General features: G+C 39.0%; 1 protein-coding gene across 6 annotated transcripts in view; it reads left to right on the forward strand.

The window, feature by feature from the left end:
• The window catches only part of COX16 (cytochrome c oxidase assembly factor COX16), a 43,801-nt gene that overhangs the window by 4,430 nt on the left and 14,078 nt on the right, over positions 1 to 25,293 (forward strand). For 2 of the 6 annotated variants that reach the window (XM_068684125.1, XM_068684126.1), the window contains exons 2-3: positions 8,168 to 8,245; positions 17,058 to 17,108. The exons of 1 other annotated variant lie outside the window; for it this stretch is intronic. In XM_068684125.1, coding sequence (XP_068540226.1) covers positions 8,168 to 8,245; positions 17,058 to 17,108 — 129 coding nt within the window. Of the gene's footprint in view, positions 1 to 258; positions 344 to 945; positions 1,077 to 8,167; positions 8,246 to 17,057; positions 17,109 to 25,293 lie in introns of all 6 variants that reach the window. 3 more of the 6 variants (XM_068684127.1, XM_068684129.1, XM_068684128.1) reach the window with 2 other exon arrangements.

Raw genomic sequence — 25,293 nt, forward strand, 5'->3', positions numbered from 1 at the left:
CGTGTGTGTTCATTTGGGCTTGGGGCTGTTAGAATATTTCTATGCAGAAGGAATTTTCTTGGTTCATCTTTAAAACATCAAAATGACAGCAGCTTTCAGAGTAAGATGTGTAAATCACAGTTTTCAGTCGTGCTTTTTCAGAAGATAAGACTGTTTCTTTGTGAGCACCAGGGAGACTGTAGCGGGCAGGAATTAATCTGCAGGAAACCTTGATTTGTCAACGTTTTCTTTAACTCTCTTTTTCTGTAAACTTCTCAGGTTCTGCATGGTGTAAAACTGTATGCGTGCGGGAGGGAGCAATCTAACCTGGCATGGAATATCTTAACAGCTTGAGCGCTGCAGGGTGCGTAGTCGTAAAGCACTGGTGAAGATGGCAGCATCTGTGTAGATGTTGGGATGAGCTCAGTGACCTTACAGTTGTAGCTCTAAAATTTGCTATTACGACAGAAGGGCCGTACTGTGGTAATTTAAACATCTTTGTCAGCTGTATTGTTGTCTCTTTCCTATCACAGTAAGTCAGTCTTGACATTAAAAGGAAAGAGCCTACAAGTCTTTGGGATGCTTGGCTCTGTTCCACAATCAACTCTACCAGCCCCAAAGGGATGTGTCCATCAGGGTACTGCAGCTGCTGGGATGTTTCTGTAAGATGTTGAGAGCGTGAGGCTCATTGGTACAACATCAGGTGGATCCAGTGTCACACCCTTCTTACAAGACATGGATCATGTTAAGGGTACCTCTGGTGCAGTTTTGAACATTTGAAGGTTGCTAGAAGTAATTTTTTTTCAGACAAGTGTAAGTGGTGATTCTAAGTCATTGAGATAGTGTTTGGGCTTCAAAATAGCAAAGCAGTTACAGGTTTTAAACACATGTTAAAAAATGTTATTTTTTATGCTCACAACACTTGCCAAAACCTGAATTTCTGTTTCTGTCTTTGGCTGATTCTAGACAAGGATCTTTTGTACTCTAAGCTGCAAAAGGAATGTACAGATCCAGTTCCAGTTCTGCTGTCAACATGTTACAAGGGAAAAAATAAATGCAGAGGATCTAAAGCAGCATCTTGGCAGACAGGAAACATGGTCTGTGCCTCACTTGGTGATTTTCATTGCACACCTAACATAAGTGTAATGCTCTATGTATGCAGGTTCACAGGTTTCAAACATTTAGCATGTAGTGACATTCTTCATATCTATAGCTGTGGATTTTGACATCTTTTCATTCTTTTTTTTTCTTCCTTCTCTTTCTCTCTTTTTACTTTCCTCATTCTGTAATGACCATGCTTTTACAAGTACTTTCCTTGTGTATCTCCTCTTTCCAGATCTTGTCTTTGGTGTGCATAGTGTTGCCAGAAGAGAAGATGAAGGTAGCCTGGAACAGTGAAAGTTTTTCTCTGTGAATAAACGTGTTCCTAAAATATATCTCCATCAGTGTGTCTGCCCACAGACTGTACTACATTGCCATCTACATTGCTGCCTCGAACAGTGCAAGTTTACTTTGATAAGCACTTTGTTAAGAGACAGCGAGAGTGCCTGTCACGTACAGGAGGAGAAGAAAGGTCAGATGAGAGAGAGCTGCTACCAGAGCTGCAGCCACGCGGTCAGCGCTCCCAGGCACCATTAGAGAATGTCAGAGGTGTCTCAGGCCTTGTTAATGAACCCATTTTCTCTCAACTTTATTGACCTCCTCTGGCAAAGAAAAGAAAAAAAAAAGAGAGGTTATCAGGATATGAATTCATATGTATGCGGATTAGTTTTGTTCGCTGGTGAAGTCGGGGTCATCTAGAAGCTAAGACTGATGCTCAGAAATATTTTGTAAATTCTGGGAAGTGCCACCTTGTGCTGTGACTCACCAATATTGGAAGTTGTACTGGGCTAATGGGTAGGGAAAGTACATTTTTATCATTAAAATGTATTTAAATAACCAAGTGTCCAAAGATTCCTTTAAATACAACATTGCATAAAAAGCTGCTAAGTTCTGAATCCTGGCGTAAGCTCTACATTGGGCACGCTTTTTTCCCCTGCTGATTCTGGAGGATCTAGCCATAAAAGATAACACAAACACTTAGAAAACTGAAAAATTCTTCTTGGGAGTAATCATGTTTTTGAGATTTATTGTTGCCATCAGTGTCTCTGTATAAAAACTGTTATTCAATTATCTTTTGGTATTGTATGAAAAAGAATAACTACAATTAGCATTTTTTACTTCCAGATATGTCGGTGTTATTGTTAACATCATTTACATTATCACCTTAAGCAATTCATAATACTGAATTACAGGGTTTTTATTAGTATATATTACTTCATGCAACTTTACAATAAAATTTGACATATACAGAACAGTTCATTTAAATGCTAATATGCTTTTGGGATATGGATAGGAGTTTACATTTATCCATGGTAAAAGAGTTCTGACTTCTAATATTTGTAGATAAATTGTGATTGCCTGTAAAAGCCCACAAGTATTAAATCTGTAGCCTAGAAAGGCAATAAATACAAAACAGTTTTGAGACGTTTAAATTGGTAGCTGTAAATCATTGAGTTGGATAGTGTCGTTTTAATGCTTTAATCACTTATATTATAAATATTGGGTCTCTAAGATTATCATGGGTTATGTCCATGACTTGTGCTGCACTTCTGCTTTGCATCTCCTGTTCATCTGAGTGTGCGTTTGAATCCACAGCACAGTGTGGAGCTGCTCCAGATAAAACCACCCCCAGAACTGTTCGTGCTGGAGTAGAAGCCAGCATGTTCAGGCTGAAAGGGCTTCTGTGGACTCCAGTTTGTGCAGTCTGAAAGAGCTGACATCCATCTTTCACTTGACTGGCAGGTCTTAGAGTTTCTGAGCTCATCTTCTGAATCAGTGCCTTAAACTTTTATTTTTGATTCTAAATCTTTGAGTAGCATTTTCCAGATAAATGTTAGCTACTCTCTTGTATTTCAGGTTTGCCTTCTGTTTTATTTTAGAACAGAAGGAGTGTGCTCACATTGTTCAATGCTGTTAGGATGGACTAAGCTGGCACTCAGGGATCTGCAGATCGGTGCTGAGCCTCGGAACAGGAGCACAAGTAGAGATTTGCTTATTCTCACACTGTGTGTATAGTCCTGCTTTAAGATCCACCTTCTTCAAGGGGTGGTGAATGTAAGCAGGTAAGATTAACACTACTCCATTGAATTTTCAGTCCCTGTCCAGCGTTGTCAACAGGGAAGTGTTTCCTGACTAGTAGTGGTTTGTTTTTATCTTCTTTAATGTAGATTTCAGTTTATTTTTAATAGAGTGCACAGGTGACAAGAACCCCGGGTTGCCATAAGGTGTAAACAGTTTCTCATTATAGTGCACCTTGGCTAGATTATAACATTTGAGTTATGGGAATACTAATTTTAATAATGAACCCAAATTTTGGCTTTTAGGGGGTTCGGAAGAAGGAGATGGTATTCAGCAACTGCAGCTTGGCCACCCTGGCAGACTCGGTTTTCAAACAGCTGCAGCTGCTGAATGAAATTCCAGTGTCATCTGCCCAGTCCAAGCAGTGGGTGTAACGCAGGGTGACCGTGCTGGGGCTGAAAATGCCCCTTTTTTTTTATTAATGCTCACACTGAGCACTGACCGTGTGGGTTGCTGTCAGTTCTGCGTTGTTTGTAGGTCGGTTTCTACCAATCTACATACTGAGCCAGTTCACCTGATGCAGTGGGTCATGCAGTGTAGTTTCTGAGAAGATTCTGCCCTGTTTTCATCTCAACAATTTCTGCAGTAGAGCAGTGCTGGAGTTGCGCTGGAAAATAAAATACTCTCGAGAGCTGGCAGAGGGGGGCGCTTCAGGTTCAGATGATCTGCCTGGCTCTGCTGTGGGACTGGCAGCTTGAGCGCTACTTTATTTAGGAACAAATAAGAGACTTCAGTCTTCTGCGCTGCCAAGTTGCTGTCTTTCACCAGTTCTGCACCGCATATATGACAGTTCTTTAAAAAGGAAAACCCCCAAACCTTTTGACTGTGATCACTGCTAACTAAAATAAAACCATTCGCGACTGTTCTAGTTTTGAAGCTCCTGATGAATAGCTGGAGGGTTTTGCTGCAGTGTTCTTAAAGAAGAAGCTAGAAAATTAGCATGTTTTTACACTTAGTGTGTAATACGTGTTGCCAGCACTAAATATAGTGATCTGATTAATTTAGGGATCTACAACAACTGTGAAATAATTTAGTAATCTGGCTTTCACAATTGGTGCTATAGCAGGAGTGAGGTTCTCTAGCAACAGGGATGCTTAGGATGCTGCACATTGCTGGTGCTGCCAGAGAAATTTTCCTGTTAGTTTGTTAACTAAAGGTACAAAGGGTATGCAGGAAAGGGTGGGATCTGCTCTTAAGTCCTAACTTCTTGTGCTGTTACGAGTCCTCGCTGAACATCTCGCTGGTGGTGGTGACAAACACGAGTACTACCCATCCTAAGGTGCAATTAAGTGATCAGTCTCATTCCATCCATAACTAATTGCGTAATGTACTTCCCAATGTAGAAGTGAGCAAATAGATTTTTAAAAAGAATTAAAGAGAATTTTATGTCATTTTTTTACATAAGACATGTATTGAGGTTGCTGAGTGTATGTGACAGATGGTGCTCTTATGTCACATCCTATCTTTCATTTTGTTTTGCAACATGCAAGCCTTCCATGCATGCATAATTGCATTACAACATCATAGTTTTTTTTGTGTACTCACTGAAACATAAAGGAATAATCCAGTGTGAAATCTTTAATGGGGAGATCGTGCTAGCTGTGCTGCTGAGCTGCTTGCACCGATGTGTCTTAAGTGCTGGCTCACTGGGATGTCTCCCACTTTTGCTTTCTTAAGAGTAAACTTCAGGTGTAAGTAAAAGAAAAAAGTGAAATCGTAGCATCGTTTCACTGACCTGCTGAAGGCATTCAAGTAACTAGACAGACAGTGTTTACTGTGTAATAAAGTTTTGTTCCATGTTCTGATGCATTTAAATCTAATAGTTCCCTCACAGTGAAAGAATGCAGGACTGCAGGTGGAAAGTGTGGAACTTTGCTTCTGTCTTTGGCTTGCAGGGAATGTGGAGATTATCTCCATCACAAATTGCAAAGCTAGAAACATGTCAGACATACAGAATATGCAAGGCCAGTCAGCTAATGACATTGCTGGAATTCTCAACATCAATTCTTGTCCCACTTCTGATTATTTTGATTGCTGAATCTTGATGTTTCATCATTGTGTGTGTGTATGTCTGTATTTTTCTCTTTAAATACAATTAACTTAAATGAGGGTGGTAAGGGCATTTTCCCTCCTAATGTAAAAGAGAAAGGAGAAACTTAAACCCAAGCTAATATTTCCATTCAACACAATGTCAATCACTGAGTCCTTTATTACCTCTACTGCTGTTATAGTTGTGTAAACTCATTGATACTTTCTCTATCATGGCTTTTATTGGCTTTTGAACATGGTTTTAAAAATATAATTGACTGAAAAGCTGCCCATTGCCGCTGTGGCACATGGAGATAAAGGGAATTCATGCTCAGTGCTGTTGGCTAACTGTATTCCCATGCTGTTGGCTGGTTAACTAAGTGCTAAATGTGGCTGATTTGGGTCTGTTTTTGCGGTGAAGACATTGTGCTTGGTTCTTTAAAACATTGATCAAATATAATTGTAAATATCATCATATTTTATGTATATTCAGTGCTTTTATATAATCTGAATCCTAACCTTCCAGCCTTACGCAGTGTAATATTTCAGTGTCAGCTGTAGCTCCTTACAGCATCAGTGGGCTTTGACTCTGGCACAGCTGAACTTGATGGTTCATTGAAAGATCAATTCACCATTGCAATATTGGAAACATAAAGGCAACTTTGTTGGTAAGGTCTGAGAAGCAAAATGTCCGACAGGCCAGGCTGGCTATACTGCTTATGCTGTATGAAGAGCAAAAGTAGATCAGAGCCCAAGTGTTTTCTTTCTCTTCTTTTCCTTCCCTTTAGCAGCATAAAGAGTTCTAAGTTAAATTACAGTTTCAGGCCAAAACTTGTCTTACGGAGGAGAGGTGCGAGTCTCAAATTTTTAACATGGATATAGCTGCAAACGTAAACTGCAGTTTATAATGGATGTTTGCTGTCAAACAAGTGATAGAATGTGATGAGACAAAATGAGAAACATGACTTACTTCATGCAACAGCCATCTACCTGATTTCCCCTAGCTATGATGTACATTACATAGTTTTAAATTATCAAAGCTAAAAAAAAAAAATTATTTATTATAGTTGGAGCATGGTTTTGTTCATGTTGCATCTCATAACAATGTACTTTATGCAAGCCTGTTGTTGGACAAATTATTTTTGAAGTGATATCATAATTTCTACTTTCTACCTACTTTACCAGCTGTGCACTGAACCAGTGCTAGTGCAGCTGCTTGTGCTCCACCACAGCCCCTCACTGACAAGACAAACAGAAGCTGTGGTTTGTAGCAGCCATAATCTTGTCTATACTACTACAGATTTCTATTTGTTAGGACATGAAGTTTAAATTAACTCATAGGCTGTTAATGAACAGAATACTCACTAGGACTTAAAGAATTAGCATAGGTTTTCATTAGCTGATAGGTGTCAGCCACAGTAACATTCAATTATTGGCTGATCCTTGAGACTTCCAGCATATGGTATGAAGATACCATACCTTCAGCTGACAAACCTGCTTTGACTGAATATATCTTAATATCCACATTATTTTTAACCATTCTGAATACTTTTATTTTTTGTTTCTTGTTATTCTTTCTTAACAAAGTAGTTATACGTGAGAAAGACATTGTTTTCCCTTTACTTTAATACTTTCTTCTCTGTTACATATATTGATGATTCAGTATCTGCAAGAGCAACATGAATTCTTCAAATGTGCCTGTTTCTGAGTAGCTTTATCTGCTTGATGGAAAATCCTGTAGTCCTGCACCTTTTAGAAAGAATAAATGGAAGGAATAAGTGTAGAAGGCTTTTTTATTATTATTATTATTATTATTTTTTATTTGAATGCATATGGCTTTGTGGCTTCAATGGCCTGAACTTAGGATAGCATACTGTTTGGAAAGCACATACCCTTTTAACTACCTGTGCAGCATAATTATAACAATCATTGGGCACAAGCCATTGCAGCAAACCTAATGTGTATCAAGAATCAACCATCATTGCACAGAGAATGTCTGCCAGTGCAGCAGCAGCCTGTAATGAAGGACTGTAACAGGTAGAAGAGTCAAAATAGGTTGGTCCTCTCCCCTTCCTTTTGCTTCTGCAGCCTTCCATAAGATGCTCATCTGTAGATGTGAAGCCTTTCAGCCTGAGCAGAGAACAGCAGAAAAACTCTGTCAGGTCAGAGCAGCAGTGAAAAAACCTGATTCTTCCACAAAGTAGAGAGATTTCTAAGCTAGTTTTTAAGTCCTTCATTGTGTTTGTTAACAATATTTGATCTTTTGGTTGATCTGTCCATTTTCAATGATAAAAATACATAGGCAATTTTATGATATCCCTCTGCTATAAGAAAGAATAATAATTTTTTTAACGCTGCTATGAAGTACTCCCCCCCTTAATCCCTGTATTACTCTCTTTCATAAGCTTTGCAGGTGTGGAGGGAATTGCAAGACAACTAAGGAGGCAATAATAACGGTGCAGGTGTGCTGGATGTGATTTCTTAGCTTAGTTGATAATGTATCACTGAACCACAATTCCAGTGAGCCGGTCTGCTCAGAAGCTTAATTAGATCTGGAACACACAGACATCAGAGCCAGTCAACGCGGCATTGTTACTTCCCCACAGAGTTTGAAAATGATGGGAATAAATGCTGTGGCAGTAACAAAAGGTTCCTTTGTTGCAGTTATGTCAGGAAGCCATATGGGGAGGTAAAAAAAGGGGTAAGAAGAGACGAAGTTCCTAGAGGATGGGAGTCGTGATGCAGCTGTTTGTGTATGAAGGAAGGAATTTGTGAAATCCTGTCCCAGAGTGAAAGAAAAATCTCTGACATTCCACATACTCCTTCGTCTCCTATATGTTTGCTCCAGTTTGTTTTCTTCAGTTCCTGGTGTTTCTGCTGGAAGAATAGCAGAGCGCCTTGCTAAATGAAGTGGGCCAGTGTGTGATGTGCTGTTTTTTGCATTAGTCCTAACTTGTATTTTCATTTTATTGTTTTCCAGCTGTATCTTGTTGGGGGATCTTTTGGACTCCGTGAATTTGCTCAAATAAGATACGATGTCCACAAACTACATGGCACGGTACTTGAAATGGTTTTCTTTACTCTTCATTTCATTTTGCATAGGTGCTGACTTATAAAGGATAGTTTACTAGGACAAGCAAACTGTTAGTACTGGGACACATTAATGCCTTTCACCACTGAACCCTGGGCTACACCAGGGGCTCTTAGGCAGTGAGCAGTGTAGATAACAATAGAGGCTGAAATAATGACAAGTCTTTTTGCTGTCTCTGGAAAATGATCAACATAAATAATGTGGTTCCTTATATTGATTATAAATGGCAAGTCTGAGTCTGGAGAAAGGAAGTATAGCACATCTTCCTATTTCTTCTCTCCTGGGGCTGTTCAGCCAGAAGAGAAGGCTCACGGGTGACCTTATTGCAGCTTTTCAGTACTTAAAGAAGACTTACAACAAAGATGGGGAGCAACTTTTTGCTCGGGCAGATAATGACAGGACAAGGGGGAATGGTTTTAAACTAAGAGGGGAGATACAGATTAGAGGTTAGGAGAGGTTAAGTTATGAAGTTTTTATACCTAATCTAGACTAAAAAAAATTATTTTAGAAGGTGCACAATAATCTTTTGGTTCTGTTTTCAAACTATTTGGTGTTGAGTAAACAGTGTTGAATTTTTTGGGGATGCTTTCCTTCAAGTTGACTGACATAAGCAGCTACCTTTAACATTGTGCTGCATCCTGTTCTTTAAGCTCTGTGACAGAAACAGGAGCTAATCTTTACTCCCCATGGCAAAATGTACTATGTGGAAGAAGCCTTTCTTTAAATGTGCTGGAAACTTTCTGAATGAGAGAAGTGGCTTGTTTACCAGTGCTACTTACGCCTCTGAGTGTACCATTAGTTCCAAGTTATGTGTGAAATGGTCTGAAAGGAGCATGCCAGTTAAGTAGGAAGTAGTACTGATTCTCTGTGACTAACTTTGTACTATGCAAGCCTGCTGTTGCAATGCAGAGAAGCTTTGAGGTCTCAGTGCTGCTGACTTGCAGGTGACCTGAAGCTTTTTTAAAGACTGTGTAGCACTTTGTGTAAGAAGAGTTTGTGTAAGACTCCAGACACTGTGCCTAAGAGGTCCGTGACAAGAGTTCGTAATGTAGGAAAGAATGGGCTTACAGCAGCTATCTACTGTGACCAAATCTTTCAGATCTTTACCTGTTCAGGGTTTGGAGACTCCTTTGTTTTGTCTTAGACCTTGTTGTGGGCCATCTAAATTACTTCATTTGCCCTCCATTGTTCCTTGTGTTGCATACCTGACCGCGGCCTTTGAGGCACCACGCGGCCCACTTCTCAGTCCCATACTTGAGGTAGCCCTTAAAATGGGAGGGTGATCTTACAACTCTTTTCTACAGAGCTGTGTGCTGGGAAGTTATTTTCTCTCAGGCCTGGGCTTTCAGGACCTGCTGTAGCTAAGTTTTCCTCTATCCAGATGGGGATCACAGCAGAGGCAAGAATTTGCCTGTTGTTTCTGTCAGTTTCTTGGTCAGATTCATACTCGGTGATTACATTTGGCCTCCATGATCTGGACAGTGACCACAGCCCAGAGAAAAATCAAGGTAATAGATGTGTTTGTTCGCATCTATGGGGCTTTGTGTCCCAGCATGTATAATCATGGGAAGCATCACTGAATTAGGCAGTACATGAAAGCTCTGAGGGGAAGCTACTGCACCCTGGAGTTCTCTGAAAAGTTAAAAGAGGCCATCTGGATTTTGCTACAGCCTGTACTAGTTAAGGCTACAGCATCTCTTTTGTATTTTCTTTTTCTTTTCATTATGATTTTATTTAAGAGTACATGCAATTTAGATAAAGAACAATGCAATATTGGCTGAGAACCACCAACACCAACCTTGGGCTAGTTATAGGCAGACAAATTAAAGCAATGTATTTCATTAGTTTTTGTTTCTATGCCCATAAGGAGTTAAGAACCATTCTAATTCACTAAGAAATTATTTCAATTTTACTGCTGAAAAAAATTGAGGTTTCAAAAAGTTAAGCAAGCCATCCAGATGTAGGTTAGGATTTGTAATACCTGAGTGCCTATCTTTTTTGATTGTATATTAAGGATGTTGAAAGTACTGTACACCTCATTGTGTGAGCAGGACTGCTGAACTTGTTTTCTTGCTAATTAAACTGCTAGTTAGACAGGACTTAGATGCTTCTTTTGTGGTATATCTAGTACATTTAAAATGCTAAACTGTGATCCCTTCCCTTTAAAACTATTTCTCCTTTTTCAGTTGAATTAGTTTCTGTGTTTTAGTGGCTGAAGGGTTAACTGGTACTTTCTCTTTGTATTCTTGTAATTCAATTAACAAAAGCTGCATTAGTGACATCACCTATGTTATTAATGTCAAACTGAATTATCGTATAAAACAGTGTTTTGAAGAGCATTCCTTGAAAAGGAACTTAAAATTCAAGAGAAAATGGTGGTTCGGACTTTGGAGGGAATATGGTTTGGTGATGATGCAGTGGGTTGGGAATAGGATTAGGGTTGAGAGAGAAACAGAGTTTAGAGCTGTAGCAGGTATGGGGCTGCAGAAGGAGCTCTGTCCTCTTGGTCATCTGGGCCATGCCTTGGTATCTGGGGCAGAGGCTTGACTGATGAGTGAGGTGAGGGTTGGTATGGGGACAGAGCTGCAGTTGGAGAGGGGCTGGAGGCAAGAATGGATGTTTTATCCAATTAGAATAGCACCTCTGGATATCAGGGCATTGTTTGCGTGCATGTCTTTCAAAAGCCAAAAAAAAAAAAAACCCTAACATTTTGGGTATACCTTAATTTACTTGGCATACCTAGATCAGCTGTATTCCCTCAGGACACCGGGTATTTTGCATTTAAAGCAAACTTGTGCTGAGGCACTTATTGATGTAAATGCCTGTTTATGCCAGTCAGAATTCTCCTGAAACTAATCAAGGACTTCTGCATTATCTATTGTTGCCAAAATGTCCATTAATGGAGAAATCATTAGGTTGGGTAATTGTTTCTTTTCTGGGAAGAATTTATGCAAATTGAAATTGGGTATAGCAAACCAGGTATGCTTACGGGAAAATCACATTGGATTAATGGAGGAGAAATGAGTAGTTTTGTATAGGCATCTTTCCAAACATCTTTATTCTCGATCAGAAAACCGGGCCCTTTCTTTGTCTTACTTTAATGTTGTGTATGTAATTGTCTAGTGATACTTTTTTAAGAAGTGTTTTAAAACTGAAAATGTCACTTCCATTTAATATACAGAAAATGTTCCCTTTCAAGTGTATAATAATTTCAAGTATATAATAATTGTTGGTTTGTTTACTGTGTGCCCACTGTTGTCATTCAAGGCATGGTAGAGACTTGCTGCTTCAGGTCTAATTCTGGATATAAGAATCTTGGACAAGAGTAATGACTTCATGGTTTGTACCATTAACAGATGGTTACTGTGAAGGGCTGAAGGGAAGCAAAGTTTTAACTCCCTGGGGAAATCTAGGCTTTTAGTCCCTCAGCAAACTGTTTTGACTAATAAAACAGAATTTTTATTTTTAAGTTGGTATGGCTTTATTGAAGTGGAGTTACTGTGAGTCAGGTTCTCAGAGTACAGGGAGGAGGTAGGAAGCAAGTTCCTTCAGGGCACATCCAGCAGGAGCGCTTCTAGGAAACCTAGAGTCTCTAGATCATTTTGTCAGGATGCAAAACATCAATGGGCCTTTGAAGTCTGCAAATAGTTCCTATTGTGGAATATATAAAAGCATTACAGTACTGACTGACCTCTTCAGTGATTATAAGCTATGTAGATTCTGATTCACTTTTATTTTGTCCTAAACAAAGCGAGTGCACCTCTAAAGTAGAATGCTAAGAAATCCAGGTAATGTTTTCTGTCTTACTGAGGTATTAAGTGACTGTAGAAAGCAGTCACTGAATTTTAGTGGGTCTCACTTTCTCTGTAAGAGGAAGGTAATTAATGCTGCTCTAATTTACATAGAGAATAGGGTAGTTAATTAGTTCAAATAGAATTATTTAAATTCAAATGAGTATTTTTTTAAAAGTACTTCCTCAGGTGAGATCCATTAGTTCAAGTGCTTTGGTCAGGGTGAAATATTTCAGGTGGAAATAGGAGCAAAGAAATGACCTGTTTCCATGAGACCTTTTTATCAGGTGAGATCATAACTGGCATTTGCCTCAGGAAGGTCTGGGAAATCAGTCCAGCATTTTCTTCTGAATATGCAAGGAGGGGGGGATCTGCTGATTTGAATGCATTTGTGTGTGTGTGTGTTTTTTCCTTTTAAATAATATATTTTATGTGAGGTGAAGATTTAAAAACAAAAGTGCTTAAGACCCTGAATGGGTCTGTAGCATTTAAAATGCCCAAAGCAATGCCATTTTTTTTCAAACATATAGTTGTTGACTGTGAACAGATTGACCCCATCGTTAAACGTATTGTTATATCTACCTGAGCTAGATAGAGCTGCTTTATCATAGCTGTCTTGTTCACCGTACTTGAGGACCTGCAGCTCTGTTAAAAAAAAATACTATTTGCAAAGCTATCAAAGATAATAAGGATTTACTGGGACAGCAAACAGTATTGTAGCAGGATGTAAAGGTGTGATTTTCACATTTTTCCCCCAAATTAGTCAACTGACTGAAGATTGCAAGGTGTTTTTAATGAAGTTCTTAATGGATAAATATTTGTGCTCGAAATCATATTATACCTTGGTGTTCCCAAAGATCATAAGCTCTTGGCGAAACTTAAGTGTCGTCACGATTTCAAGGAGTAATCTGGATAGGTGAAGTTCTTGTGATTGGCTGGACTGGAGAAATACATGGTGTTGTAGTTCTTATGGTAACTAATGGGTGTAACTATTGCTGCCTGCTCAGGTCATACTATTTGCTCAGTTGTCTTTGATTTTCTGAAGATTTTCTGCTTGATTTTGTTCCAAAATCATCCTCTAGAGTTCCAGGTATGTCAACACCCCTTTCCGGTGTTAAGGTCACAATAAATGCTAACAGTGTTAATTTAAAATAGTCTAAATTGGATTATTTGTATTATTAGAGTTATGTAAGTGAAATTATAACTCTAAACGTTTGTATGCAATGCAGTGCACTGTCTAGGACTCATCTTGATAATGTTTCCATTGTCTTGAATTAAAAGCCTAGTATGAAATAGCTATCCAGACAGCTATTTCAGATAGCTAGGTGGTTTGAGACAGAAATTCCTCCGCAATAAGCTTAATTCCGTTTTCATGGAGATGCTTGAGGAAGTTTTTACTGCAGGAAAAGTAGAGGGATTGAGCTCAGCGCTTTATTGTTGCCAGATTTCAGTGAGGTGAGTTGTCATCCTTTGCATGTGGGTATATTTAATTTGACCAGTGAATGGTAGGTGATACAAACCTTTGCACGACTTCAGATGCAGAAGAGTTAGTTCCATTTTTGGATGCATATCTTAAAAGTAGCATTTGTTGCCTCTAGAAATACCTATCTATCTCTACTCAGTTGATTGTAAGAGGAGTTTAAACAGAATTTTCATGCTTCAGATCAAAAGTTTAGATAGCTACAACTAGGTAAGATGAGGCTTGCCCTAAATGTTCTTTCCCTGGAGCTTCATTGGCAAACCAGTAGGAATGGGCTGAAGGTGAAGGAACTCATTTCATCTGCTGATCCTCTTTGAGATGTAATGTGATTCTAGAGAGTTTCTTTCTGCCTCTTCCGTAATGGTGTAGGAGGTAGTGTTAAAAAGGTCCTGTTTGATTTGAGTGTGAAAACAAAGAAGAACATAAAAATCTCTTTAATTGATGCTTGGTGGATTTTTTTGGATGGGGAAGGTATCTTTTCGAAGCTTGTCAGCAAGGAAATACGTAATCATTTTAGTGTCCGTGTCTGTCACTGAACTTGGAGGAATAATTAAGTCTTCTCAACTAGCATTTATCTAGCATTTATTTATTTATAATGCACTTTAATGCATTTAATTGGTTTCAGTAAGCTAATTACACAAGCACAGGGATTGATATTGGCTTTTTTTTTTTTTAAACTTAAGCAGGTCAGGGTGGCCTGAGTCACAAGTTTAATGAAGACAAACTAATTTGGCTAATTTCCTTGTGTAAGTTGATTTAGGTGATTTTCAGAGACTAAATTAATTAAAGAGCTTGGCCCTAGGTCCTCTAAAAATTAAGAAAATAAAACACTGAAGTGTTGCTTGGTTCTTTAGAGAATGCAAAGAGGCATACATTTATGATAGCTTATAACAGGAAAAAAAAAATCTTTGCCTGTCATTTGTCTTTATGTAATGAAGAACATTTTGCTAAATTAAAGCAGACCTTGCTTTCAAGCATGGCCTGCTTAGTGGAGGGTTTTAGAATTGGATGTTAAGTGAAGCAGCCTGGCCCCTGTTGGCAGGGAGAATTTGGAAATTGCTACATCTTTTGACCGTGGTTCAGAATTATCCAAGGTAGTAATTTCAGTCCTACAATATGGCACAGAAATGAAGGGGTAGCAGAGCTTTTCGTGCTCTGTATTGTGGTGTTACCAGATGTTCAGACATCAGTTTTCTGCTGTTTCGGTTCAGTCCAGAGGGACTGTATGGAAATAAGCTCTCTCTATCCATGCTGTTCTTGAAGATTTTGAGGTTCAGCTGCTAATGTTGGGCTTCATGTATTTTTCATTGATTTCAGGAAAAACTAATCCATTTTGCTTGAGCTCAGATTACTTCCCCCCTTCATGTATAAACAGGTGCTTGCTGAATTTGCTGTACCAGACAGGCACGTATATTTCTATTTTTTCAGACATCCTTTTGGTTTAGCGTATTAACAATCTAAAAGCCAACTATGTAGTCAGCCTGATGCTCAGTAACAGTTTTGTTGCTCCATTCTGAGGCTGATATTGTGTATATGTTTTAGAATGGCTTCCAGTGATTGGATCCACCTAGTCCCTCTGATTATTGTCACCACAAACAGTGTAAAGCACTGTAGGACAGCCTGGAGATAATGTATTGCCCGCAGCTGCTCTTTTTCTTCAAGTTGAAGAAAAATGAGGCCCAGCCCATCTAGCCTGTTCTGATGAAACCAGGAGACCTGTCAATACCAGAAGACTTATACTAATTACCTGGAACAGCAATGGGTGCTCAGAACCTCGCTACGGTTGTTAAAAGTTGGGGAAATCTCATCAAATCAGGATGTGATGATGATAATAAAACAGTATTATTTGGTAATGTGTGTTCACTGAGGAAGAATTAAAGTGGTACTAATTTTTAACTTTGAAATAACTTTTTTATTTTAATGAGTATTTAGTTTCAGTCTGGTAATACTGTGCCAGAATATTTTTTGGCAACGAATGTGAAAATTTATTGTTAATGATGTTGAGTTTGGCCACAGACCCTAAATAATAATCTTCGGAGTTTCCATTATAAATTATTTCACCGAACCCTCGTCATGCTTTTTTCATAGGTTTCTTCTGTGAAGAAAAGCCGTTACCTATTAGTGCCTGAGAATGCAATGACTACTACTAGTGTAGAAATGACAGTTTTTTTCTACCTAGGATGCTAGGATGTCATGCTGTGTCTCGTTTGTAAGGATACATTAACAGACATTATTTGAATGATATAAAAATGTATTTGAGAGGCGGAGAGGTGTTGTGTCTTTAACTCAATTTTCCCACTCTGCATAAAAGATTCAAGGGCTTAATATCTGTCTAGATCTGAAGTTTTTTTTCCCTAAAACTTCCATTCCATAGCTGTCTGTGTATCACTGTTGGACTGAAAATCTGCTATATCCCTAATACTCTGCTTTTGGCCAAGCTCTCTGGTACCAGAGCTTTCAGGGTGCTGCATGCTTGGCATCTGTTAAATCTTCTAGGTTCCATTAAATAGATACTCCTCAATCTGCGTTAGTGAAATGCAATCTCAGCAAGGTGAGTTGATGATTACAACCTATGAGGCTTCATGCAAAATGCCTGTAGAAGTATGGCTGCTTTCTAGTACCTTCTCATTCAGTCAAAGGCCCTTGCCCAGGATGTTTATGAGAGTTTAAAGGCACATTTAATTTCTCTGGGAAGCTCTTCAGCCTTTCCTGTTGTTTGTCTCTAGTTACTGCTGCTCCAGTTGCTGCCTAGCGTGTATCCCCCTTCTAGGCATCTCAATCTCACTGCTTTTTTTTTTTAAAATTTCCAAGTTTAATTCATGCTGCGGATTTTGCTGTGCAACGGGGTGTTAGGTCCCTGTAAGTCTAGTTCTGAATCCTGAGATGTGTATGGCAGCAATGTGACCACTGCTGTTACCTGTCCTGAACTAGTAAATACCCTGGTAGCCCCATGTGCTGTTCCAAATTTCTTGTGTATGTATGCACGTGGGTGCACTTAGAAGATTACTGTAGGGTGAATGCTTCATGTGAGGGCTTGCTCATTTTTTTTTGTCCAGGAAACTGAGGACAGAACTTGGATCCTATCTGGCGTATCTTACTCAGGAGTACTCAGTAAATGCAGCATGCTAGGTATGTTCTGCACAGCTGCACACAAGGTAACTCTCTTTGGAAGTGTGACAGTCCCACCACACACACACATTCTGCAGGATTTCCAAGCATCTAGCAACCGCGTCAGAGCTACTGCATGACTATGCTGCCCAGCATCTGGAGATTTCCAGGCAAATGGCCAAATTTCTCTTTTTTCTGTCTGGACAGAATTTCTGGGTGGAAAAAAAAGGCTGCGTCTGGAGAAAGCTGGACATCTGGCAGCTTTACCTCAGATTACTGAGCTTCTCTGTGACAAAATATGAAATAGAGTGCAAGTATTCTGAGTTCCTCATCTTTAAACAGAAGCCATTTTTCCATTTCATAATTCTTTATGGTGTTTCTTTTCTGTTGTCAAGATTAGATTCAGATGAAGAGGAGGCTATTAACTGGAGAAACTCATTCTGCTGCCATTGTAAGTGGAACTAATTTCAGTTTATAAAATGTTGATAGATTTCAGATTTTTACATTTTATACAGTACCAAGAATTCTGTTTGGTTGTTTTAAATCCTGTCACATTGACACAATTAATTACTAGTATTTCTGCCTTGCAATTGAAGTGATTACAAGTGTGTAATTTAGCTTCAGGCAGCTTTTAGCCAAAACATATTTAATATCCAGCTGTTTTTCCCCCTCACCTCCTTCGAGCACCAGAAGACAACTAGCTTTCCAGACTCCTGTTGTGAAGCTGATGGCACTGGTCTCAGCAGATTGGAGCTCAAGTACCAAGGTGCCAGACCCTAGACCAGGATTTTCTGCTGCTTTTGACTTGAAGATCTCAACGTTTTTTACCAAGGGAGTGTTGAAAACACTTTGCCTGGGAACAAATCTTTCCATTTTAAGTGTGATCTCTGAGTGCACCTTTCCTTTCTTCCCCTTCGTGTTTTGAGGCTGGAAAGTCTCAAGTCAACTGGTTCTGTTCCAAGCTATGGGTTACGTGGCAGTCTGAAACAGCAGAACCCAAACTCTTGTCTGGAGTGCAATCACTAATGAGAAGGGAAAACATATAATCCGTCTCTCTTCAAAAATCTGCCACTGCACAAGGCATTTATAGTTGTGCTTGTGATTCAATAGGCGATATATTTTCCCTGGAGTCAGCACTGAGCCTCCTGTAAGTTGTGTCAGGCAGTTCTTAACTGCCTTCGTTTGATGGGGCATAAAAATGAGACGTTGCTTTTAGAACCTTTAATGAGTGCTGAAATTAACATTGTAGCTGGTGTAAGACTGTGTCTTGCCTCCCTGGAGGGCAGCTTCAGGAGGGTAGAAGGCATTTGAGTTTGTTGTCCCTGTGCGGGTAGACTGACAGCTCTGGGGCCAACAAATTCATGGGCTCTCTTTAACAGTCTGTCCACTTTCAAACCCTCAAAGAATACGGATGCTTTTCATACAGCCTTCCATCCTCTGTGATGATTCAGAGCAGGAGGCTAATTTAGGTATTCCCAAAGGACTCTTTCTTTCTTCATTGATTATGGAGAGAATGTAGGAATGATACAAGCTTTGCAGGTACTGCATAGAGAAGAGAGAGAACTTGCCTTATTAATATCTGAAGTGTATGAATTAAAGTGTTCTTCATTCATAATTCACATTGAACTTAGTAAAGTTGTGGATGGTTTCCTTTTTTGGTGTTGGATGTTTAGCCCTTAAAAGTACAATAATAGCCAGAGGGCTTGGGGATCTGCTTTCTGATAGCTGTTGTTGAGTCTTACAGTATTTTTTTTTTTAATACTGGAAGTATGACATGTTTCTTTTATGGTGTTTTTGTTTGTTTTCTACAAATAGATATGTTACATTTGAAAAAATACCTTAAGCAACAAGATCCAACTGATCAGAACACCTACTGGGAAATGGGAACTGCAGATTTTCACCTGGCATAATGGAAAAACAGTAACTTTGTTAGATATGTTTTAAGTTTAATTATCCCAGATCTTATCTTTAACTTCCTCTAATATGCCCCAGATCTTATAATGATAACTTCCTCTAATATACTCATCAGAATTTCTGGGACTCTGGCTGGTAAATGTGTTATTTAAAAATAGTGGCAAGATATCTTTTAAAATAAAAGAGTGCATAATGTACAAATGTGCTACAAATTCTAGTGATTTTTATACATAAGTTAGTAATTGAGATGTGGCTAATTTGGAAGATGAAAAGCTTTCTGTGGGTGCAAAATAGTACAGGATTTTTCTTTTTACTGTAAAACTTCACTAGATGTCAGTGTGGAAAGTATTTTTACTTAAGTGCTATGTAAGCTGTAGAGTGAGAAGCTTTCTTAAAGGCAGTAATTCCTTTAGAACATGGAGATTTAGGATGGCAGTTATTAAAACTCGGTAGTTTTTTTTCTTTTCAAAACATAGTTTATTTGCAGAGATGCAGTTTCAGGACAACCAAAGCAAATTTGCTATGTTCACAATGAGTTCCCAAAACTGTTTCTGTTAAAATTGCCTTAAAAAAAAAAAAAGTCAACATTTTTTCAGTACTTACAGAGAGATTTGAGACTTGTATTGTCTGTGAAAGTGGCCTCCTAAAACATAACAAAATACAATTTTTAGAATTAAAACCCTACACATACATAAATATTCCTTAATGTTTTGAGTCAGCAGAAGAAAATGTATATTGAAGTTGCTTGCTTTTAACAGAAACTTAAGGGATTTTCCTGGTTTTTAGAGTTACCACAAAGAGGCTGATTCTGTCCAAGACTAGCATATGAGTAAGGGAGTGGGAAGGAAAATCTTAAACTGCGTATGTGCTGTTTTCCCAGTTCCTTTCATATTTGTGCATTTTTTATTCAGTATGAAAGCTTTTGCTTCTGTCAGTAAAGATACGACTCTGAATACAAGAGATCAATGTTTTCAGGTTAGAATGGGATGTGCCTTTTGCATATGCTAGTTAATTCAGTATTAATAATAACTAACATGGTGATGGACTAAACAAAATATGCAGAAAACACACTCTAAAAAGTAAATGACAAATGTATATTAACAGCAGAAGCATTGTAAGGAATTTTGACAGGTTTATTAGGACATTGCAAAGTGCCCACAGGTAAGTTAAGGTATGATGAAACCCATATTTAATGAGTTGAAATTTTTTACTAGATTTTATGTGTTTTTCATAAATTATACCCACTTTGAGGAAAATTGTTAAGTACTGCTTTTGTAGCATTTCCTTTTTTCTGGACTGATACCTTAAGGGCATTTAGTTTGTGTCTTGTATTTCACAGTGTTTAAGTGGCTGTAACAGGGCAGGTATAGCATACTAAAGAGGCTTCACAAAGGCACCTTGAGAAGTTATTTTAATATTTTTTGAAATAGATGACTTACTCCTCTTACTGTTTTTCCTGGCAATGCTTTGTGATAGCCGATTCAACAAATTCTGCAATTCCATTCTTTCAGGTTAAAAATCTCCTGTTAGCAACCACTGGTCTGCATTGTGGCCCAGAGGCAAGGCAATGGTATTGCCTTGCTTTTCACCTCTTTCTTTGCTAATAGATTAATACATTAAATCCTTGGACTGTAAAAGCAGGCTGAGCCTTTTTTGTCTTTCTTGCATAGTGTAGTTTATGCTGGGGTCTTAAATGTGGTTTTCCAATTCATCTGGAAGATCTTACACTTTTGTTTCTTGTTCTGAAGGAGCTAAAAATGAGATTTGGGAAAAACTGCACACAATACTCGGTGAGTTCCTCCCCTTGTACTTGAGCTATAGGGGAACTAAGACACAGCAAAGCTCAGGAGTGCCGGCCTTGAGATCCTGTACCAGAGATATTTGTCATTCTGACCTCAAGGTGATAACAGAGGTGGTTGGGTCTATGCCTGGGACTGATTCATCTTCATGCACACAGCAAGATGCCTGTTTTTTTGCAGGAACCTTTCACACACACAAAAAAGGTCTTGCTGTTACTTCTAGAGTTGTGGCCTTGTTTGTTTGTTTAATTTCCTGTATTGGAATACTCTGTTTTATACCAGAAAGAACGGGTTTTGCACTGAATTTTAGTGTGAAATGAAATTTATGGTAGCATATACAGAGCCAGGGTTTAAGGCACTAATTTACGTTTTATAAATCAAATAAGTAAATGTGCACCTGCAAAATCAAGCAGAATGTGAAAGCATACAAATCATTGATTAAGTGCTTGAGTACTTTTTTTCTCGGAAATGAGAGCTAGAGAACCCTTGTTAGATTTGATGATTTTACATGAAGAAATCTAGATATGCTTAAGTGCTTGCTGATGAAGGGGATGGTTTCATCTTTGTATTAGCCTTTAACATAATAGCTTGCATTTCCCTTGGCATTATTATGTGAAAATGTGTGGTCCAGAGTTTGGGATTGTAGGTTTTTTTTTAATCCATCTGGAAGCAAGTAGAAGATTTGGATTTTGAGAGATCACTGGCACATCGTGTACCATAACTGTGGGAACTGCTGCTGTAATAAGATTTTTATATTGCTCCTTTGGAAATGTCTGCATTGATTCCTGTCAGAGGCTGGATGAAATATTTTTTTGTTTAACTGTCTGTGTTCTATGCAGATCTTAGGGAAGAGTCAAAGGACACAAACCTGAGTTGTAGATTTGATCTCAGATGTCTGCCCACTATTCAGAAGTATTCCTGTCTAAGCTTATGCAGTAGCCTTATGCAAGTGTTTTTCATGTATTAAATATTAGGAATAATGTAGTTAAAGAATGCTGGGCATGAAGTTGCATGTAACTGTATGTTTTCTCTTGCACTTTCCTCTTACTTATGCTTTGACCTTTATTTTCTTAATTCATTCAGCAGAATGACACTTAGTTTAGCTTTTATGTGACACTGCCCGAGTCCTGGGATTTATGCCTTGTCTACAGCTTCTCAGTCTACTCATAAACCACAAGTTGCAATATTTATGACATAGACTTCTGTAACAACTTATGGGACTCTCTTCTCAAAAAGAAGATTTAAGTTGATCCACGCAAGATTGCTGATTTTCCATTTGGAGGAGCAGGCATGTGATAAGTGTATTCAAAGAAGATGTTTTATTGGGATGGCCCAAAGTGGTAGTGCTGGTTGATACTTGATTTGAAAAATGGGTAGGGAGAACAAAATGCAGAATTTCATGTAAGGAGTCATTCTGTGGACTGTCTGTGTTGTGGATACTGCAGGAGAATTGTGTCCTATCTGTTTGTGCTGGTGTGAGCAGATGGGGGGGAGGAGGCTTAATTCACGTCCATTAAAGCCAATCCATTGTCCTTCCTCATTTCCCAAGTAAAAGCTGAAATCTTTTAGTGGGATATTATTTTGTGGGGGTTAGGGTGTAAGAAAGAACACTCGCGTTTTTGTAAAAATAACTGATTTGTTTTAGGGTATCAACACTAGTGTCTTCTGGAAATGTTTGTAAGAGGGAAAGTTTTGTAAGACCTTGGTGTACAAATATTTGGTCAGGACATGCCGGTCTCTGGACACGAGTATACAATGTACTGCACAGACTGATGTGAGAGGAGACTGCTAAAAGCAGTCCTCCCCTCATGACACGGTTGTCTCTTGACAGTTTCATTGTGTATCATGAGGGAACCCATAATTTTAGAGCATGTAATGTACTCAAAGCTTGACTTGTACTAAAACCCATGGCTACAAATAGTAAGTACATACAGACAAATAAAGCATACTGGTTGTAACTGAAAGAGTGGCTGCTTGTGAAGGTGGGCTACTGAAGTTGCACACCCAGGTGTGATGGAGATGCTGCCCTGAAAATCAGAACATGAATCAACCTGTTCCTCCTTTCCGAAGGCAGAATGGGAGCGATGCTGCTAATCTGCTTCGTATTCCCATGCTCAGTGTTGAAAGGGGACAGCGGTGTTACTCTCCAGGCTTCTTTGTGGAAGAGTTATCCTTTACATATCCTTGAGGTAAAACTGGTGACATTCACAGATTTCAGTTGCTCTCTGTCTACGTTATTTACTTCTAAACCAAAATGTACTGTGGTCACTAAAGACCAGCGCAAAATTGTTAGGCAGAGAATTTTTAGTAGCAGCACATTCAGGTCTGTAAATATACCAGAAATATTTGTGTCACAAATAAAAATTTCTCTTTACCCAAGAGAGTAAAGAGAGGCTAACAGTTTTTCACAGCATGCTGCAGGAGTCCCTGGTCTGGTGGGGGTTGCAAGCCCAAGGTATTGCTGCTTCGTTCTGCAGTGATGCTCCTCGTCTGCACCCAGAGGTCTGGCTTGGAGGGAAATACGTCAGCTGGTTCTAATGGAAAACCCAAAATGTCAGCCTTAAAATGAGAAGTGATGGCCATGTTTTAAAAGGATTTAAGGTGCTTACAGCTTCAAATAGCTGCCTACTAAGATTTCTGAGAATATTTTTGGGCTTAACCCATATTACCTTTAGTCACCTAAGAGTATTTTTAAAGTCATTCTCTCTGAGAATTTTGAGAACTTTTTGAAGTTTAGTAGGGGTAAGGCTGAAAGAATGGGAGACAAAAATGGGACAAAATTCTAATTCGATAACTTTTAAACTTTTTTTGAGGTTTGCCTGTGTACTTGCCCTTGCACTTCCGATTGACGTGGTGTGAAGTAAGCTCTGAGAATGTTTCACTCACTTTTTCTACAAGTGCTACACAATTGAAGTAGGGAGGGGTCAGCCTGCCTTGGAAAATGGTATTTTCAGTATTGGTGTCCAGGCCTTGCTGATGGCTTCTCATGAAAGCTGTCCAAATACTTGCATCAAGTATTCCAATAGATTTTCAGTAAGAATTTAATTTAAAATCATGCACTAATTAAAAGAACAACATGGGTCTTTGAATTCTGTATTTAGTGACAGAGCTTGAATTTAAATGGATCTTAAAGGAGCATCTGAGATTTTGCCTGACAAGCAGTAGTCCCCCAGTGTAAAGGGATGTTGTCTTCTGCTCCTCCTGCCTCCTAAATTATGGTGCAGAGGACAGTGCTAGGCTGTGAGGGCATTTGGGCTTTGTGTGCTTCCCCATATCAGCTCTCGTAACGGGGATTTGTATTCATAACGTAGCTGATGATTCATTTGCCAGCACGGCTCATTCAGCAGTCTGTGTGTTGGCGCAGCAGTCCTAGTGGAAGCAATCTGTATGTGCTTGGGTTGGGGTCTTGCAGCAGGGGTGTAATATAGAAAAGTTACCCCTTTGGGACAGGCACGTCCCTGGCTCAACCCACACCGTGTTCCCCGGTTATGACCTGGGATGATGGTTCTTACCGATGTTTGTCTGCCTGGTCAGAATGAAAACAGGACTGTTCTGCTTTCCTCTTTTTGTTCTTGTAATGCCGCAAGGATAGTGCAGCATGGTACAAACACTGCGAGAACAGAGCTTTATAACATACTTTTCATCAACTGCCTTGCTGGTTCTAAAAATGATTTGTAACCTAGATTTGTCTAGATTTGGCAACTGAAAAGCGGGGGTTTGCAACCAAGGCTTTGGAACATGCACATGACTCAGTTTCTGTGCAGAGTCAAGGGTGTTCAAATTATTTTTCATGGTTAAGTATGTACAGAACAAAAATGGTAAAGACAAGAGGAAATACATATTTGCTCCCTGATATTTTTGTGCAACTTGAAGCAAAATAACATGTTCTGCAGATTGGACTTAAGTCTTTTGTGTGCTTGTATAGTAAATATTAAGAGCTTGCCAGCAAGTGTGCATAGTTTCCCCTCAAGATAGGGTTTAACTGCTATTTTTTCAGTAAGTTAATTTGCTAGATAAAATTTGTGCTTCTAAGAAAGTACTTTCTCTTCATTTCTCATTTGAGATAACTTTTTTTTTTTTTTTTGAGAGAAATTTAAACTAACCTCCTTCATTTCTGCATTTTTGTCAATATTACAGCTACAGCATGAGACAGCCATGAGTCCCAGGATGCTGGGTCTCAGTTTTAGCTAGTCTTCTCCCCGTGAGCAGGCAGAGGAGAACAAATATGCAAGGAATTATGAGGACAGAAGGAGTTGGAGGAGAAGTGGCAATAACTTCACTGCTTGTTTCCCTTTACTTTATACAAATGTGGCCGTGCAAACGCCACACACTAAAAATTGCTAAAGTAAACCTTGATAATAGGAATATTGAGGTGCTTTTGTAAGCTAAATTATAGCCATGGTTAATTAAGTAAAAATGATGCTCCAACTGTGTTATCTTGGGTGCCTTCTTATTAAATGGAGAACGTAGGAGGAAATAAAACTCCCTTGCTTTTTTACCTGCTGGAGCATCATTTATTTCCCCTTCCCCATGTGTGTGTTGTGAGAACACTAAGCATAACAAATAGTGTTTGCATTTAGTTCTGAATACACTGAGGTCCGTGATCACTCTTATCTTTGTGAAAGCAAGCTCCAAAGTGTGTCTGGCTGCCCGAAGAGGTCCGTTTCTGCACGTGTGATGGATGGGTTCATTGATCTAATGAGGCATGGCTGTTGTTGGAGGTCGTGGTCACAGAAAGAGGCAGGCAATCTGTCTTTAATGAAGGGCAGTCCTATGGAGTCCTTGACTACCAAGGCAGAGATGTGGCATCTCATTTTTTATTTGGTGTAGGGGGCCAATATCCCGTTTTACAGAAGTTGTTATTACAGAGGATGTGAGAGCTGCGTCCTGTACAAACTTTGAATGTTTTAGATGTTATGGCTT

This window comes from Anas acuta, chromosome 5, assembly GCF_963932015.1.
Source record: "Anas acuta chromosome 5, bAnaAcu1.1, whole genome shotgun sequence".
In the NCBI taxonomy this organism is placed as follows: domain Eukaryota; kingdom Metazoa; phylum Chordata; class Aves; order Anseriformes; family Anatidae; genus Anas; species Anas acuta.